This window comes from Chanos chanos, chromosome 5, assembly GCF_902362185.1.
Source record: "Chanos chanos chromosome 5, fChaCha1.1, whole genome shotgun sequence".
NCBI lineage: Eukaryota > Metazoa > Chordata > Actinopteri > Gonorynchiformes > Chanidae > Chanos > Chanos chanos.
In genome coordinates, this window is record NC_044499.1 from 30,930,121 (window position 1) to 30,950,814 (window position 20,694).

Here is a 20,694-nt window from a genome sequence, read left to right on the forward strand (position 1 = left end):
AGTATTTCACTCAGAGAAATAAAAAGAAGAAGAAGAAGAAAAACAGAGGCTTTTCAAGTATACACACAGAAACTGAAGAAACATACACACATTTGCTCTTAAACAGAATTACACATTCAATAACACAAGAAGAAGAAAAGGGTAAGTGGCACATTCTTTTTCTGGGTAACTTTACTGGGTAAAAAAAAAAAAAAAACAATTGGGGAAAAAAAGGAAAAATTGTTGTGTAGATCATAAACTCAGTAGAATATTTAGTGCTGACATGTCAATCATTTCATAAGTTCTTATCTGGACATGCACCTACATTCACTTGAAAGCAAGATTGTGTAGGCTGGTAAAAACAACAACAACAAAAAAAAACAACAACACAACAACCAAAAAGAAACAACCCCCCCCCCCCCCCCCAAAAAAAACCAAACAAACAAAAAAAACAAAACAGTATGTCAGTGGGAAACTACAAACCATTTTCTTCTCAGCTCTAAAATAAGCATTTCAGAACGCTCCATACTAAAGCGTGAGGGAATGTCAATTCCTCTACACCGTTTGCACCACTGAGCGGCTACAGCCTCATGCACAAAAGCATCATGAGATATAAACTGTACACCAACGTGTCTCCAATACAACACATAAAAAAACCCTATAAGGAACCTAAAACATATGAATTATGGTAAGCTATTCATACTCTTTTTGCTTCTTTTGTAAGCTATACTAGAGGTAGCACTGTAGGATATGCTGTGAGAGTTGTGTACTGGGCTGAAAGTATCAGATTGCTAGGTGTGTTTGTGAAGTAATGTACAGGGTTACCAGTTAGGAGCAGGCTGCTCTAACTGTATCTAATTATTCGTACTATATGTATCACCGTGTAAAAACTTCATCAGATTGTGATTGAGTGTGCTCGACATACAGAGTGTCAGTGTCTCAGGAATAGAAAGAAATCCAAATCAAAGGTTCCTGTTCTTACACGGACAGCATACAGTAAGCGATAAAACGAACAGGCAACACTCAACTTCAAACCTGTGTGTGCAATGCATTACATAACTGTCATAAGATACAATAGTACTTTTCATAAACCTCTAACAATGCCTTGTTATCTGCTCGTAGTGAATCTAGATAACGTATACAATGTGACATTGATAAACACAAGACCATCTGCTTATGACCTGTCAGAATGCATTACAGCTGTGGGTTTTAAGTAAAGTGTTTGTAGAGAATCTCTTGCGCACAAAACGTAAAAGATGAAAGCATTACATTGATTTAAGACAAGACTTGTTTCCCCTTTCCGCACACCCCACCCACCCTTCTGTGGAGACAAAGTTTTCTACCTCACCCTCCCCCGAAAATCACAAAATCTCGTTTATTTTTTCTGTCCCCATTGTTAAGCTGTAAAGAGAGCTCGAGCCAAACTTCTCTGACATCTCGGCTGAAGTGTGAGCATCTACCAAATATAACCTCCATCGTCTCCCTCTCCCTGCTCTCCTTCTTCCTCCTCCTCCTCTGTTTCCTCCGTGTTCTCCTCCGTCTCTTTGTCCTCCTCATCCTCCCAACCCACTCCACTGCCAAAGTCTCCAGAGTATCCCATCAGCTCGTCTGTTACACAAACGCAGAGCTCATATGTTAGATTTACAGTTAAAACTTAACATAACAACACTGACCTTCGTATCACCTAATGATGACCAAAACCTCAGAGGCCTACACTGAAGCCACGTTGCTGAATGAATCAAAAGTATTTACAAAGCATTGTGAACCATACCCTAATAATTCATCCACACTCCCCCAGTTTCACCTCCAAAACCAACAGGACATCGAAAAAGTATGAAAAAATTAGGTTTCAGTTTAGACAGTGTTCCCAAGTGCTCTAATAATGGGTGTGTAGAACATGAGCCTTTTCTTTATTCACATAAGACTGTGAGTGCCAGTTAAGGTAATGTAAAGTCTAACTCCATTGAAATGATTTGTGGCTGTTGATGTGGATGCGACATAATTTGAGACATGAACTTTACAGTATTAAGCAAGTGCTTTAGACAACAGAAATAAGGAGAGTGCAACAATAAAGACTAAACCTCAAAACATTTGATGACAATGACATCCATGAAGAGAAAACTCTATGGGTGTGTACACATCACATTTAAGAGCCACAGCTTTCTGCTCTAAGGTTCTGTACTCTATGACATCACTATTCTGAACCTTTTATGGCTGCATTACACTCATTTGTCACATCGCTATCCCGAACAATCTTTTGCAGGGTCCCAACCCTCTATGACATCAGTGGCCTAAAGACTCTATTTATTTCATTATTAACTTCGACTCTTTGTTGACGTCATTGTTCTGAATAATCCATTAGTTCCATTTAAAGTCCTATTCCTCTAAAACATCACTATATTGAACATTCTTTTAACTCCTGTGTAGTGTTCACATCCTCTGACAGTAGGCGCTTTCGTAACGGAGGAACTTTTCCATAGTTCTTAGAACTGTTGAAGAAAGTACCCCCTTTTTTGCGTGTTCGCACTGCAGGAACTTAGAACGATCATAGTTCTTAGAACGCCATTCTGAGGGGCTTTTTTAGCTCCTACTTCAGGGTAGGCACTTTCGCAGCGCAATAGCAACCTTGTGATGTAGGTGTACAGCCACTGGTCCAGATGCTGGTATGCAACCGCCATTTTGAAAGATCCGTGCAAAATATAAAGTCTTAGAACGTATTACATTTAGTTTTTGATATTCATGTCTAAAATGTCTTAAAATGTCTGGAATTGTAGGAGGGGAGACATGGTTTTTATGTTTTATTTTACCAGTATTTTATATCCCCCAACAATGAACATTTCTGCAACGTCTAATGTATATTTGTACATTGAAGAGGTAGCGTACACTCCGCTTCGGGAAACCAAAAACATGACGCTGCGAGCAAGCGTCAGGCACAAGCGCTATGCTAGTACACGAAAAGTACTATGCCCATCGAGTCATTCACTGCTACTGCAGTGGTAAATGCATAATTGCAGGGGGACATTTTTTTCCCCATTGGACTGGGTCTATTGCCATACAGTTTTATTTAATGTGCACTCAATATTTCTGTCATTCAAATTCAATAAAACTCATTAATTGTGTATACTGTAGTCTAGTTTGCTGATTTCTTTTGCCACAGCAATGGTATTTTTTCCCTTTTGGAGGTATTTAAAAGGTCTTAAAAGTCATTAAATTTGTACTTAAAAATGTGCAGCTATCCTGGTTAGTCGTAAACAACAGCTCTTAGCTGCTATACCGTTGGCCGCCTTACGTCACTTCAGTGTTCCTACTGGTGGTGCGAATGCAAACAGAAAAAAAGCCTAGAACGTATGTTCTAGGGGAAGCTCCCCAGGGGGTAGTTCCTATCAAATGAGACCCTAGAACTGTTCGGTCCGAAAGCACCTAGTGTTCTGAAGATTCTATTGATTCCATTATTACATTTGACTCCCCTGTGACCTCATTGTCGTGAAGAATCTTCTGGTTCAATGTAAGGTCATATTCCTGTATGACATGACAATCATGAACACTGCTTGCACTCTTTGTTGGTGCTAATCCTTTATGACACCAGTGTCCTAAACATAAAAGTGGTTCAGTTTTTAAGTTTGATTCCTCTGTGACATCATTGTTGTGAACAATCTTTTGGTTCTGTTTAAGGTTTTATTCCTCCAGGACATCACTATAATGAACATTCTTTCAACATCTTTGTGCAGTTCTAATCATCTAGAGCCCCTTTCAGACATAAGACCTGGAACATTGCCTGATTAACTTTCACACTTGTACCTCATTCCAGGAAAAATCCTGGGACAAGCATGCTCACACATTACATGAAAATCCTGGAAAGGTAGGTTAAAACATCTAAAGTGGAAGAAGCTTTGTTTTGAACAAAATGGAGAGTGAACAGGTCCTATCAAGTGTCGATTTTATCAAGTTATTAATGTACAACATGTTTTGTAGACAGCTTACATACAATACTTCACTGACTGCTCATCACTGGTTTGCTAGCTTTTGTTTAGCAGATTAAACTCTAAAGGCTTAACTTGCGGGGTGCAAGTCACTGGACAAAATGTCATCAAAAATAACATCCTCTTATCCAGCAGTGTTACAGCTTTCTTCGCACAAGTTTGTTGAGTCTACATGGAACTCTTCCAGAAAGGTTACTAGGTCTGGTGCTGGAAAATTGCTTGATCTCCATTTTACAGACTGATTCCTCTCGTTCTACTGATTCATCACTGTTGTGAAGAACCTTTCCATTCCACGTATGGCTCTATCAGTGACCCAAAGAATCCTATTTGACATCACTGTCCTGAACATTCTTTTGGCTCCTTTGTAGGGTTATAATTCTCTATGACATCAATTTCCCAAGTATTTTATTGGTTCCATTATAAAGATTGACTTCTCTATGACATCACTATCATTCTTTTGACTCCTTCAAGGAGTTCTATTCCTCCAGGAGTTTTATTATGACATCGCTGTCTGAAACATTGTTTTCTCTCTAGTTTAAGGCTTTAAACACTACAACAGTGGTTGGGAACATACTGTATGTCTCCTGTAATATTGTTTTGGTTTCCAAGTACATTTCTATTAATCCTTCCCTTTCTGTCATAGCCCTGTCCTTTATTTTACTCTCTTCATTTAAGATGTGTCCAGAGATGGTATGTGGTCAATGAAGGGCATTCTCACCGCAGTCAGGGTTGCCATGGATACGTGAGCCGATGACCTCTCCTCCATGTTGGTCCACACACCAGCATTCGGCCCGAGCCTGATCACACTGGAGCTTCCTGTAGTAACCGTCCTCATCACAGCTAGGGATGTACAGACCTGAGGGGAGAGAGAGAGAGAGAGAGAGAGAGAGAGAGAGAAAGAGAGAGACAGACAGGTAGACAGGTAGACAGAAAGACACGAAGAGAGAGATAAAACTGGTTGGTATAGTGGCTGAAAAAATCACGTCTCCCCACAAACACACTATGCTATTCATTCACTGCCCCCCCCATGCCCCCATCCCCCTCATCCCCGCTCACACGCAGACACACACACACACAGTTATTAAATATTCATACACCTTGCTTCCACTGCCTTTTTACAGTGATAGTCCAAAGATAAGAGTCCCTGCAGAGATAAGAAGGCTCTGATGGTGCATCGATCTGAGACAGGCCTGTTTTGTCAGGAAATCGAGAAAGTTGCTTATATCTGAATACTGCAGAGAGGGCTTGAGTCTGCTTTACTGCTGGAGTCTCTCTCTCTCTCTCTCTCTCTCTCTCTCTCTCTCTCTCTCTCTCTCTGAGACATGCTGAGGAGAGATTTCTGTTTCTGTCTTTTTTTTCTTTCTTTATGCTGAGAGACTTTGTTGATAAACCAGTGACAACATGGTGACAAAGCCTCAATGTTCCAGTATCTCATTAGACTGCCTGTCAAATTCAACACACACAATTCAACACACACGTCTCCGTGAATGTTGTTCCAGCCCAGCCAATGACAAGATAACAGACAATACAGAACCTACATGCTGCCTTTTCACACAATTTATTTTACCCATAGTTCTTTTTTTTTTACGAGTGGTGATGTGGAATTGGTCTAGCGGTGAGCCTCTAACACTACGGCTCCCGCGATGCACTTGTGTTTAGCCGATGGGAATGCTAAACCATATCGAGCCAAATTCAGAAGTCTCTCCCCATGGTGATGTCTATTTCTAATCCCTGCCTGATTAGGCGGTAATCCCAGCTCTGTGTGTGTGTGTGTGTGTGTGTGTGAGTGAGTGAATGTGTATGTGTTTGTGTGTGTGTGTGTGTGTGTGTGATCAGTTTAAAGAGTCCTCAAAGCACTCCCTGCTGTTGGCAGCCAGTCAGTACACACACACACACACACACACAGAGAGAGAGAGACAGAGTGAGAGAGATAGAGATGTAAATCAAGTATACTCAGAGTTAAACTTGCTGTAAAAGTGCTGGGTATAAATAAGGACTAAATTTGTTTTAGTGAATGTGTGGTAAACAAGGAGCGGATTTGTTTTTGTGTATGTGTGGTCTTATGTCTATTGTTGTATGGGCTGTGTACTGAAAATAGACAAACACAGACAATTTACAGTCAGACAGCCTGACGTACTGTCCATAGGTAACATGTCTTATGATATAAACGAGTCTCTTCATTGATTGAAAAAATAATCAAATCTAAGACCCCACCCTAAATGTGCACTCCAAGCTGAGTACTCGAAAACACAACAAACCTGATGAATTACTGATGAATTTGAAGTCTAAAGAGGTGTATAAGAACTGCCTTCCTTCATTTCATATTAGAACATTTGTATTCTGTTGGAGTTGCGCTGCGCTGTGTCCTAATGCCCTTACCTGGTTTCCTCCTGGAGCCCTCTTGCACTTGAATTCTCTCGATTTCTGCCAGACAAGGAGGCTCTGAGAATCAGAAAATACACATACTTTTACATTATACATAGCCGTTTAAATATTCAAAAATCATACTGTTCTCACAATACAATTATATAAGTCAACAGAGTGGAAATGTCTGTGTGAGAAAGACTGTAAAACCCTGAGTGTAGTGAAGGAACCTTGCCCAGGCATATCTACATTTACAAGTTGATGCAAATGTTGTCTTGTTACCATGCTAGAAACAGTGGGAAGAATATAGAATATATGAATAAGTGAAAGCTGTCATAGAACAGTATTGGTCAGATGCTGTTAGAAAAATGGTCATATATACACATACAGCACTGAGGCAAATGTGTGTGTGTGTGTAGGTGTGTAAGCTCAAAAACTGTGTGTCATTTTGATTTGCGCAGAAGGAGAGAAAAAGTGACGCATTAGCGTTTGTCGTATCATCTCGGAGTTCCTGCTGCTTTGTGACAACTGTGAGTGTGAAGAGATTTTACTGAGCATCTGCCAAAAAAATGTCCAACTCAAGACTTTTTTTTTTTTTTTACTTCTCAAGGACACAGCAAAGTCCCATTATTGAAACATAACACCAAATGACTCCTCTTAAGCACTGCTCTTTCTCTCCGAGCTTTACAGTCACTTAAGCCAACTTCAATATACCGTATGACATTAAGAGAACAATGATCAATGAAGGCTTTAACACAAAGAGAATATGGATTCATACACTACAATGACTGTGATTCATAAGCACTCAGGATAAATTGCATGATATATCCGACTCTCAATCAATGATAACTGGGCGGATCGATAGATTTGTGGCAGCACTTAAGGGGTTAAATACCCAGTCAATCGCTGTGGCTTATATTTCCAAAACTCCATTAGGACTTAATGCAGTGTGGAAATAAAGGATCCGTGTGTGTTTTAGATAAGTGAGCAGAGCTACTGTCTCTGCTGCTGTCTTCAGAATAGACTAGAGTAAAGAGAGCTATTCAGTCATTTTGATTCCGCTATCCTGTTCCATTTCTTTTAATAAGTAGAGATGGTTTTACGAAAAAATATTTGTAAACAAAAAATGTCTTTCTTTATGAGGCAAGCAGCTCTTAATGCATCTAAGTGTATCCAATAAGTATTTCTTTTATGCAAGAGAAAAAACAGTTTATTTTCTATCTTCTATTGTAAATGTTTCTATGGTATAAACCACAGCACTGCTCACAGAGAAAAGACCGTACAACCATAGAAAATTGATTGATATCGATGTTTCCTGATTGTCTGCCCAGACGTGATCAGCAGACTTACTCTCTCTCCAGAAGCAGAGACACCACTCAGCCGTGGACACCTTCCCATCCTGGTAACTGTCGCAGGAGTTAAAGAAAGGCCGTATGCAGACCTCGTATTTGTCTAGGTTGATGGCAGCCAGCTCAGCTTGGTCCAGATACAGGTCGCTATTGGTGTCCAGCTTGGAAAACATCCAGCCAATGGAATCTTTGCAACTGGCCACCAAACTGTGATCTAGCACTGTGGAAGAAAAATAGAACTGTTTCTCACGACTGGTACCTCGTTGATGTTATGTTGATTTTCCTTTTATTTGTGTTGGCATGCCAATGTATCAACAGTGTGAACTCTACACACATAAATGCATAGAAGCTGGGGGAATCATGGAGGATTATGTTTATAAAGAGAATACCAAAACCCTTGTGTACCATTGAAAACCATTGTAAAACACACACAGCTGGTGTTATAGGTGTAAATGTGTAATAATATGCAGAATACACAAAAAGGAGCAATAACACTGAACCCCGTTTATGCCATTGTTTTCATTATGATCTCCAGTTTATACACATCATTGCCTGTGGAGGGCTATAAAAAAAGAGCTGAGGGGAAGCTCAGTTTGCTTTCTGCCATTCATGGCAGACTGCATGTCAGTTTTTCAAACCCTGTCCACCAGTTTATCAGTATGAACGCAAATCAGAACTGACTCCAGATCAGCAGCACGGAACATTCCGCCAAACATTTGGGGGATAGGTGCTTTTGAGACCAGATGACTGATAGGACCTGAGCAGCAGGATTAAGCATTTCAAAGCCATCAAGCATTTTAAAGCTCTACAGTCCTATTGAGGGGAAAATATATATTTTTCAAAATGAATTTTCCATATTATTCCTGTGTGTTCTACCGTAAAGATAGCCCAAACCAACCACCACACAAAATATATATTTTTATGAATGTTCTTCAGACAGAATCAGTTGAGCTGTCATTCTTTTTTTATCCAGAGCAATATCTGTTTGAGAGGACACACACTTTTGGACCGGCCCATGGGTTATGCAGCTGGTTCAGGGGCATATCAGCAACCAGCCATCACCTTCAGGAGTCAAACTACAACCCTGTGGTTACTGGACCATCTCCCTCAACCCCTAACCCATGTGTCTGCGTCATCTCCTGCAGTCTGAGGTCCATTCCTAAGGCTCACCTGAAGCTGTGCCTGAGCCCTGTTTGCCGGAGTTGTTCTGCTTGGCGTTGCTATGGAGAAGTTGGAACCAATCCCTGAGTCGATCACCCAGATCCGCCAAGTCCTGGCCAGTGCAGCTGTCTGAGAGAGGATGAAGAAAAACGACCAGTTAGGAAAGGAAGAGCAGTCCACCTGCTTCATCATCATCATCATCATCATCGCACTTTCACTTTAACTGAAATACAAACCTTCCTCAAGGCCAAAGCTGTGCTTTTAAAGCTTATACTGACATGTAATGGTGTCCAAGCTCTTCCCCATCACGTACATAATCACGCAATATAAGTGTCTATGGGGAATTCCAATACAACATAATTATGGTACGAAGGGATAAGAAAAAAAACTAAATGGAAGACCTGTCAGCTTCATATTGAATAACTGTCCTCAAGAGGAATAACTTCGATGGTTGTTAATATCTCTGCTTTTAATGCAGAGAGCTTATTTAGCATCTAACATGTCAATAATGACTGTGGAGATAAATAATTCATCAAATACAGTCAAACATATTGACATGTGCTCTTGACCAGGCCCTGTAAACAATCAATAGAGTCAGGCCCAGATCACGATGAATGTCCACTTTAAATGACACATGACAGAACCAACATTTAAATCTCCACAGAGAGCCTTTTCAATAAAGCCCAGCGAACACAGCACTGGGGCGTTCCCAGGAGTAACCACTTATCGATCAGACTGACAGACATTCACAGAGAGGTAGCTCTCAAGTCACTGAAACACTGGCATGAACCATTTTGACCGTTTTACAGTCTGACCATTTTAAGTCTAATTTTCAGCCAACCCTTTGGTTCTAGAGTAGTCTTCTCTTTGATAAAAAAAAAAAAACCCTGCAGGTTCCATTTTCCTGTAGCAAATTTTCCTTTAGCGAATTAGCAACACTGAGTAAACTTTATCTTGTAACTCTGTGAGACGGATGTGATTTGAGTCATGCGCCGTTTGTTATATTTGTGGTGTTAAATTAAAATGTATGCGTTGATGCGCTCGCAACAAACTGCAGGCTGACTCCAATTCATCTTACATCATGTGACCGCTCAGTCCTTTCACTGAAGGAAAAATTGAGTCTTGCAAGTTAGTTCCAATGTGCTACTCTCTAAATTACACTGTCAAAGAAAAAACACAACACACCAGAGACACATCGAGCAAAAGGCTCCGTGCAGACTGATAGATGGCAGAAAAGAAAAGAAAAAATACCCAACAGGGGTGTGAGTCAGGGAGGAGAGCTCACCGTGTTTCGACTCAGAGTCTGTGTGAGGACTGGCAACAGTGGCACAGGGACAGAGTCCTGAACATTTCACACTCAACTCCTTACCAGTGAGACAAGCCTGCTGCTCCAGTTTACACTACAGCCCAGAGAGAGAGAGACATGGAGAAATAGAGAGACAAAAAGAGAGAGAGGGAAAGAGAGAGAGAAACAAAATCACAGAGAGAAAAACAGAGAGAACAAGAGAGGGAGACAGAGAGAGGGGGAGAGAGAGAGAGAGAGATGGAGAGAAACAGGAACAGAGGAAGACAGAAACAGAGACAAAAAAAGGGAAACAAAGAGGGAACTATTAGTATCTGCATTCCTGCAAATACATAGGTAATTTTAAACAGTAACTGCAGCAATCAGCAGCAAAATACATGAACAAATAAATAAAACAAATACATCAACACAATCTCAAAGCACCATCTGTCCTCTCTCAAGCACAAACACTCACATACAGACAAACATTCTCTCTCTCTCTCTCTCTTTCCCTAACACTTATACACACACTCTGTCCCTCTCTCTACCACACACACACACACACGCACACACACACACACACACACACTGTGAGGACAGCACTATTATAAAGCAGTGGTGTATCAGTATAGAGGAGGCTGGTGATTCTAAGCCTGGGAGCAGATGAAATATTTATAAGAGTGAATGCAGAGAGGAGAAACCATATTCAGATGAGCGGCAGCGTGTGGAGAAAAAGAGATACCAGTTGGGTGAGGAGGCATTCTCTCGCTGTGTCTCCACACAAACACATGCACACGCAAGGTTAGAATTAAAACCAATACATAAATCAATAAAGTAGTCAGTGAAAGGGGGCAGGTGGAGCCGCTCTGACAATCGGCCCAGCACTGGTCATTAATCATTCACCTGCATTCTCCTCACTTTAACTCTCTGCCTGCTGATGGAGGCACTGACACCGACAACCACTCACAGAGCTGGATACACACACACACACACACACACACACACATCAGTGAACACTGGCTCTCAGTTCTGAGTACACTTGAGTACACACATATCTGGGTATAAAAAGATACATACACAAACACTTGAGAAGGCAGGTGACTCAATATCTTCAATCATTCAAAACACATGTCACCTGTGTACACACATCAGCTCTCTAACCACAACACATACTCTATTACAGAGGCTTTGTATAGTGTGTATATCTCACACACCAGACAGCCACTCTGCTTTCAATCAGACACACACACACACACACACACACACACAAAACACATGCACACCAGGCAGACTACTTTCAGACCACATGCAAACAGACACACCAGCTGCCATAAACAAATCAGTACTCGTTTAACCACATGCACACACACACAGACGAACATACACTAGCCCACACAGACTCAGACACACACACACACACACAAAGTGCATGTATGAAGCATTCAACCGTTGATTGAGCAATTCTGTTTGTTCTTTTTAAATATTAATGATAGTTGCCTCAACCTGTCCCTTAATATCTAGCAACTAACCACATCTGCAAAGATGAAAGGATAATTAAGAGACTGAATATTATATGTCTAACTACATCTTTAGTATGTTCCTTTAATAATGTCCGCAGCTCTGCCCTATATGCTTTGCAGTCCTACACTAGAAGGTTCCAGAAAGCCAGTAGGGGGTTTTTAAGAGAAACAGAATATCCTTAAGCAACTCTTCAATTCTTTTGCTCACGGTTTTACACAAGCTGTGAAAAAAATAAGATCAACTTGGGACTTGTAGACAGCTTAGAGATTTCCGGTGAAACCAGTTTCTAGTCTCAAGCGGAGTACAAAAAGCCGTAGCTCCTGATTGCTCTTAAAACAAAAAGAGCTTCGTGAGCATTTTTTGGTATTAAGAATATGGTTTTAAAAATAACACACAGGCAGACCTAGCCTGTTTAAATGGTCTGTTCCACCTGATTTGGCCTTTTTGAAAATCCTGAAGTGTGAATGAGCTTTGAGGTGTGTGTACAGGTTGTTTACCGGTGAGGCGTAGTTATGCCCATCTGATCCACACACAGGCCCTGAGGCAGCCACTGGACACGGTTTACACACACTCTCAGGAGCCTTTGGTCCCGCCTGTCTGATTCTGCACCACAAACACAAACAACAGAATCTTAAATACACGTGTCCTACATCCACACTGTAATGACATACAAAAATTCATACACACACAGAATTATGTCACAGGTGACAACAAGTACATACTTATTAGTTATCCAGTACTGTACTGTACTAGACGCTGATGATTCCTGAACTTATGGGAGAGGGCGGGATGGACAGATCAAAGATGGAGGGACAGACCAATCAGAAGGGAAAGTATGCAAACTGCTCGTTCAAAATAATGTTTTTTTTTTTGTTTGTTTGTTTTTTTTCAGAAAACCAGTGCTGAGATCATCAAGTGTCAAGTCTTCAAAGGTACATTTCTGTCTTCTTCACAACCAGTAGTCATTAATTACATGAAATGTATAGATAGATAGATAGATAGATAGATAGATAGATAGATAGATAGATAGATAGATAGATAGATAGATAGATAGATAGATAGATAGATAGAGGGAGGGAGAGAGAGAGAGAGAGAGAGAGAGAGAGAGAGAGAGAGAGAGAGAGAAAGATAGACAAAAAGACAGGTGGAGAGATAGAGAGATAGAGAGATAGAGCGGTACATAGACATCCCACAGATTAGAAAATAATTTTTTTTTGTATTCAGTAACACCAGGTCCCACAAAACTCACAACCCATTCATCTTTGTGCCCATTTCCTCCCTTAAACCAATGTTCCAATCCAGAAAGCTCACATCCTCTGACAGCATCAGGGGCTTCCATCATTCCTTTCTGGAAATGCCTGCTTTTCCGGCTCCAGAGACTACTGCTGTGTGTAATGATGCAGTGCAGGGAAAAGGGACTGTGTGTGACTGGTAGAAGTCCTATTACTCCCCAGTGAGTTCACAGCAGTGCTTTCCCCATGTGAGGTTCACCAAACAAAATAAATGTCTGCAACTGCACACAGGTAATAATGTCTCACTCCATTAAGTTTTCCAATTGTACAGTACCTCTCCTTGCCATTTCTCAGGGCTGACAGATCAAGAGAACAGTGAGAGTTGGGTTGGTTGAAAACTGCGCGGAGAAAGTTTGCTAAATGTAGACAGTGCTGCAGTTTTATGGTCTATGACTTGTGTGATGTTTTGAAAGCTTGAAATAAAACTGTAAGATATTGTGTTACCAGCAAGTCATTTCCAAACAGCAGCACACATGGATTTCTCACTGAAATACTGCTTATGTATCATGCAGTGCATGTGTTGTTTGACCTTTGTTTTGTTGCCTGTTTAAATTCTTCTCTAAACAGGCATAAAAATCCATTTTTTTTACTACTGTGAGGTCATTATTATGGACAGCTCCTACTGATGTAAATCCTTCCAGAGTTTGTGTTATCCTTAAAGCAGTGGAGTATCAGAAGAATATATAGTACCACAGAGGTTATCAACATCTCAAGACCAAAACAAACCCAAACCCCACATACACAAATGATTCATAAATAGCATTTTATAAATACGTATCAGAGACTACTGAGGTTCAACTGCTTATTACTGTGCTCCCAGTATCATGACCAGTACAGGAAGTGACTTACCTATGCTCCAGCTTCTTGCGGTTGATGCACACGGCTCTCTGGTAACCCTGTGCAACGCAAACCTTGTGACGGCTGCATCTCACCTTCTGACAAGGGTCCTTGGTTGTGTCCACATCTATAAACCAGATGACATGAGCTTTTGAAAATACCAGAAAATCCATCCACAAACCATATGACTAAAGCCGTATTCAAACCCATATCATTGTCCACGGAACCGGTGGTAGCACTGCCTCTCACCTTTGGAGAAATGGTTTGTAGCAGGGGGAAAAAAAAACTTTTTAAAACCTTGACTATCAATCATTCTGTTGCTAGTAAAATTCAGTGAGAAATGTACTAAGCATGTCTTTAACACTGAGTTTAGTGGTGTAGAGGAGAAGCTTTATGGAATTCAGAAATGTTAAATGTGGGATTATCTATCTTGGCTTGAATCGAATATGAATAATTCAAGACACAAGAGACACGCGCACACACACACACACGCACACCCACACCCACCCACACCCACACACACACACACACTCACATGGACACACACACACACACAGAGCACAAAGAAAGAATATGCTGGTAGAAGCATTCTGTTTGGGCTTGAAGTAAATACCATCTGTTTAAGATATGTGATAGATAGCGTACCAAATAAACAACTGGCAGAAACAAATGTCCTAAAGTCAACAACACATTCAGACCAATAAAGGCTGGAAGACTCCGTCTGACAGATACTGCATATTGGAGCAGGCAATGAAGCTCTCTATACACAGAAGGGTTTTTTTCACTGTGTATGTGCTTGGAAAGAAAAACAGTCCTCTCATTCAACAACACAGTGAGCTGTGTTCTCAAGACCCACACACACACACACACACACACACACACACACGCACACACGCACACGCACACACGCACACGCACACACCACGCACACACACACACACACACACACACACACAAAGGAAGTACGAACAAGAATCCAACAGCACAAACATGGAACTGGCACTACACTGCGGAATATTGCGTTTTGTGAGTAAAAAGACATGGCAAAACATTATTGGCCCAGTCTTTTCACCGACTGCACTGCAGTCTAGATCTTCTCTGCATTAGCTGAGGACTGACAGAATTGATGGCCTGTGTGTGTGCGTTCCTGTTCGTTACCTTGTACCAGGAATGACTAAAGGAGGAGACATTCTAACTATTTCCCTAATAGAACAGAATGAAATAAAGGACAGTGATGTCATAAAGGGAACTAATGGAATCTTTAATGGAATGTTCAGATGTTGTTCTTTTTTTTTTTTTTAAATTAGAGGAGACTCTGGCTCCCAGTACAGTGGCTATTGCCTCGAGAAAGAGTACACCGCGTTTTAAGTAATTGTGCTGCTTTTTTCCCCCAAGAACAAACTTAAGTCGATTATAAGGATCATTCTTTTGTCTTCCTGGCAAGGTTCCATAACATTCTTCATGACGTCACTATCTTCACCTTCAGCTGGTTCGCCTTTCCTGTCACACCTACCTCTCTTCACTTTCCCTGAAGGTTTAATGTTTTTTGTCCTTGGCCTATTAACACTGATGGATTGGCACAGGGAGTCCTAATGGTTCTTTGGTTGGCATTGCTCCATGGTCACCTGACCATGCGCATTACAGAATTGAAAATCACATAGTCTAGTGAGTTTCCATCAGTGTGTATGAGAGAGAAAGAAGGGAAAGAGATTAAAAAAAAGAAAAACTGACCGGTGCTATGATGGAGAACGCAGTAATTTGCTATACCCGCTGTCGGCTGTAAGCCAAGGAGATGAATGCAATCAAAGCGAGAGCCAACACCAAGCATCTGCTCTGTTAACAGCATGGTTGAACGCCATGAGTAGACACACACACACACACACAATCACACCCCTAGAGGTGTTTGGTTCTAAGAAAATAACATATTTGATATTGAATTTGTTGTTGGACCAGATGATATGTGTGTTTCTTGTGAAGTCAGATGTCTCACGTGATCTGGGAATGTTTCATCGCTCACTAGTCATTGAAAAAAAATAAATAAATAAAAATAAAAAAGAAACACTCAAGCACAAGAAGACTGAGGCCACCCTAGGGCGGAAAAACAGGCGGAGATGAAAAGACACCCGTTCCCCAGACGTCTTTCTTAAAAGGTAACTGAGAGAGCAAACAGACAAATTGTGCTTTCCATTCCTCATTACCACTTCAAGGCCCAGCCAAGTGAATAATCACTTTGATTTCTCCTGATGGTCACTGGCTCATCGCCTCTGTCACCGAATGACGGAAAATCAGAGACATGTTTCACACACCCAGGAATTTTCTTTCGCTTAAAGCTGATCTGGAGGGGTTACCATAGAAACATAGCCCACCGTGTGTTGACTGTAGAATATGTGGACAGTGATTTGTGGTTCTCTTTCCACATGTTCTTACAGTTATGTGGCTTTCTCAGACCTTCATTCAGTCCATTCAGAAAGCCTGTTTTAAAACATTCAAATCCAGTCTCTTTCAGCACAAACACACAGTTTACATCCATTCTATTTTACATCCATTTCATGAACATCTGCAACTTACAGTTCTCTTCTGCAGTTGTTTACACCTTGTTATTTTCTATATGTTTGCAGCCCGGGATTGCTGCCGGTATTAATTAGACCTTGATGCTGAGCAGAGAATGTAAACTGAGCAGAAGGAAGCACACTAACAGGACGGCCTCTCTGAGGTACAGCCAACTGCCAAAATAGAGGAGGTGAAAATAAACAAGGGCCAGAAAATATACTGAAATCAGCTGCTTCCACAGAGCTGTTACCCCCGACTTAACGAAGCCCCGAACATCCCACCATGCTTAGAGTCACGCATAAAAATGCTGACCATGAAAGAGCTTCCCCGTATTTCGCTTCCAGGATGAGAACTCAGTGATTTAGAAAGAGGTCTAATTGTTAGGGAACATTTGTCTGGAACTTCAGTCATGAAGAACACTGTACTTGCTGATGTTTCATGGGGAACAGTGTTTAAGGTGATGGAAGTGTGAGGGAAGGACTCTACTGATTACAGTCAGCTGTGTGTCCCCGGACTGTGACGTCCAGGCGTTGGTTTGAGCCACAGGGCAAAAAACAACAACAAAAAAAAAACAAAAACAGACAAGCAGTTTTGAATCAACTGACCATGCATGTCACTCCAGTGCAGTTTGTCAAGAACAGTCTGCGCAGAGCTGTGCAGAGGGGTATACTGTGGTGTGGTCACACCACATGACTTCTCATTGCACCTAAAAGTAGAAAAGGCCCATATGGTCAGATGAGTCATGCTTCACCCCCCGACCCCACCCCCAAGTCAATGATTTCATTTGTGGTGTATACCGAAAGACACCCACAGGTCTGAGTGCTTGTTTCCCACGGTGAATTGTTCTGGCACTTCTGTTACTTGATGGAATGCACTTTCCCACCATAAGGGACTGCCAACAAATGCAGAGTCTTTGTGGTGAAGCACTTCTTGATGGGAGTAGTCTTTTCTATGATTACAAAATCTCTGCTCATGAGGGTGAGTGAATGGTCACCGAACAGTTTGAAGAGCAGGAAAACAATGTATATCACACACCATGGCTGTCTCTGTAATCATGTCTCAACTGAGCTGAATGCTTTTTCTAGAGATGTGTCTGAGAAAGCCTATTTCCATCACCACCACTACACGATAGAATTTCCCATAGAAACTGTCATTTGTCATATCCACAAATTTCTCATATCTGTTTATGCATAGGTGTACTGAGTCTGTACTAGCGGCTTGTGATGGCTCTATACGATCAGTGCTACTCAGACGAACAGGCAGAAGTGAATGGGACAAGTATTAAATATTCTCACTGATATGACAGCACAGAGAGAAGCCCTAAAAGACAGAGGAAGGTTATGTCTTCTTCGAGGAAATGAGACTTTTTTTTCCCAAAAAGGGGACGAATAGGAGAGAAAACGTTTCAGACCTGTCTCATGCGGCTTTCACCACATCTACCCTGGGTGTCCAAGGCACCTCACTGCACTAGTGAGGACGGTACATTAGTGATACTGAAAATCTCTCTGTAAAAACCAGTTCTGCCTAAAATCATGTTATCATTTCCTGCGTATCAAGGATAGTTGAAGATGAGCTGTGTTCCATTGGTTAAGATTCTAACTGAGTCTGTGCTGAAACCTATAAGACTGTTTTTCCCCCTAAAGATGTGATGGTATCAACAATATAGTAAATGTTTAAACAAAAATTGTCCCTCATTTGAAAGAGGGAGAGCCATTAATCAGCAGTCTCTAAGTGAAGTAGACAAGATCATGTCTGTTGTGACCACTTAGATTGTTTAGGAGAGGATCTCTTCATGAGTAGAGTGGTGTTTAGGTAGAGTGAGTGATTGAGAGATAGATAGAGAAAGAGAGAGAAATAGAGAGAGTGAGAGAGAGAAAGAAGGAAAGGGAGAGCGAAAGAAAGGGATAGAGAGAGTGTGTATATGTGTGGGCGTGAGAGAGAGAGAGATAGAGAGGAAAAAAGATACACGGTGTGTGTGTGTGTGTGTGTGTGTGTGTGAGGAAGAGAGAGAGAGAGAGAGAGAGAGAGAGAGAGAGAAGGAAAGATATATAGCAAGTGAGAGAGAGAGATAAAGAAAGAGAGGGAAAGAGAGAGAGCAAAAGAGAGAGCACAGCCAATCCAGCAGAACCATGTGGGGACCTTTTCCATCACCATCAACAAAACACTACACGATGGAATTTCCCATAGAAACTGTCATTTGTCATATCCACAAAGTTCTCATATCTGTTTATGCATAGGTGTACTGAGTCTGTACTAGCAGCTTGTGATGGCTCTATACCCCATTAATACTTTAGATATAGTGTTTCCTTCATTTTGGCAGTTACCTGTCATATTCCATGTACTCAGACTCAAAGGCCTCCTCACATACCACTGTAAGTGATCTCGCCCATTGCTCAGCATTTTGCTTGTGATCTCCTCAAATTTCACAGAAAGACTCTATAAAAACAGAGGCCTGGTACATCTAAACCCACAAAGAAACAGATGGAGTTATTTTTATGCTATTTTCTGAATCAACATACTGCCAAGTTACACCGGCAAGTGGGGAAAAAAGCACACACACACACACACACACACACACACAAAAAACCCCACATCACTCATTTAATCGCTTTGGATTCAAACTACACTAGCTTTGAATCAACCAAAATTACTTTTCTTCAGCTTCTCTGCCCCTGCTCCACCTTCAATAATAATAATAAAAAAAAGTTTATTACCACATTAGCATAAAACATATAATTTATCATTCACAAACTGCTTTGTGCAACATTATAAAAGTCAATGAAATATATATTTCCGTGCAAATTTGGCTGTTTGAGTCTGGGCCACACTGAAAATGTCAGAGTGATTTAATGAATATGTTGTGTGGTTTGAGAAAAGCCTAGAAAAGGACTGGCGGGGCAAAAAGCAATCAGTGAGCTATTTAGGCAAATTATGCAAAGTGGTGTCTGTAAAAAGCAGTACCGACTCAATCAAAAAAAAAAGAGGGGGGGGGGGCTTTTTTTCCCACCTACTTTTAATCTGTCTGTTTTTACGGAGAACCAAAGAGAGACGGAGAAAAAAATGGACAGATTGTCTACCAGAAAAGCAAATTAGCTTTAGCTTGGGTGGCAATTACTGTCACACTGGACGGGTAGCACATATTGTAATATGTAATTGCTGGACTCTCATTAAATCAATAAAAGCATTAGAATGAACTAGTGCACTGCTTTAGAGCCACTTTGTCTGAACCTCAGCCTATAGTCTTTCACCATGTATTTGTATCATTCAGATCATGACACGGGCCAGACAGATTAAACTGGATAAGGCCAAAGAATTACATCAGCTAAACTCAGAAATCCGCCAGGCTTTTGACAATAAAACTATCACTGCATGTTTTTTGTCAAAGTGAAAAGTGGGATTCCGGTTCATCTGTCAATCTTATTTTAGCATCATCATGATCTTTTTCCCTCAGCATTCCTATACATAAACCACATAGTAAAGTGTGATTGCATGAACCTGCTTTTATACATCGACTAAAAACGTACGTACTATGTCACTACATGCTTGTCACAGTATAATCACTATCTTTTTTAAATATGTTCCCTTCCGACTAGTATAAAAGCCCTTAGATAAAAATGGCTGCTTGTCAAAGGAATGACATCTAAATCATTTTTCCTCTGAGGGAGAGAACATCTTTTGTAATATGCTAATTCAGAAGTCCCTTCATCCCCACTGACAGCCTTCCCTCTCGTTAAACGAGTGTAGGAAACGGGTGGTGTATCCATTAGGCTAACAGCACCAGCCCAAAGGGGAAGACCATCAGTGCTACTCAGACGAACAGGCAGAAGTGAATGGGACAAGCATTAAATATTCTCACTGATATGACAGCACAGAGAGAAGCCCTAAAAGACAGAGGAAGGTTATGTCTTCTTCGAGGAAATGAGACTTTTTTTTCCCAAAAAGGGGACGAATAGGAGAGAAAACGTTTCAGACCTGTCTCATGCGGCTTTCACCACATCTACCCTGGGTGTCCAAGGCACCTCACTGCACTAGTGAGGACGGTACGTTAGTGATACTGAAAATCTCTCTGTAAAAACCAGTTCTGCCTAAAATCATGTTATCATTTCCTGCGTATCAAGGATAGTTGAAGATGAGCTGTGTTCCATTGGTTAAGATTCTAACTGAGTCTGTGCTGAAACCTATAAGACTGTTTTTCCCCCTAAAGATGTGATGGTATCAACAATATAGTAAATGTTTAAACAAATATTGTCCCTCATTTGAAAGAGGGAGAGCCATTAATCAGCAGTCTCTAAGTGAAGCAGACAAGATCATGTCTGTTGTGACCACTTAGATTGTTTAGGAGAGGATCTCTTCATGAGTAGAGTGGTGTTTAGGTAGAG

General features: G+C 41.1%; 1 protein-coding gene across 1 annotated transcript in view; it reads right to left on the reverse strand.

The window, feature by feature from the left end:
• Positions 1-1,435: 1,435 nt before the first annotated feature.
• Positions 1,436-20,694, reverse strand: part of LOC115813060 (testican-2) — a 36,024-nt gene continuing 16,765 nt past the window's right edge. Inside the window, exons 4-12 of the mRNA XM_030775651.1 lie at positions 18,943-18,945; positions 13,778-13,892; positions 12,134-12,239; positions 10,119-10,233; positions 8,843-8,962; positions 7,674-7,892; positions 6,339-6,401; positions 4,678-4,815; positions 1,436-1,587 (exon numbers count right to left, since the gene is read on the reverse strand). Coding sequence (XP_030631511.1) covers positions 1,436-1,587; positions 4,678-4,815; positions 6,339-6,401; positions 7,674-7,892; positions 8,843-8,962; positions 10,119-10,233; positions 12,134-12,239; positions 13,778-13,892; positions 18,943-18,945 — 1,031 coding nt within the window. The remainder of the gene's footprint in view (positions 1,588-4,677; positions 4,816-6,338; positions 6,402-7,673; positions 7,893-8,842; positions 8,963-10,118; positions 10,234-12,133; positions 12,240-13,777; positions 13,893-18,942; positions 18,946-20,694) is intronic.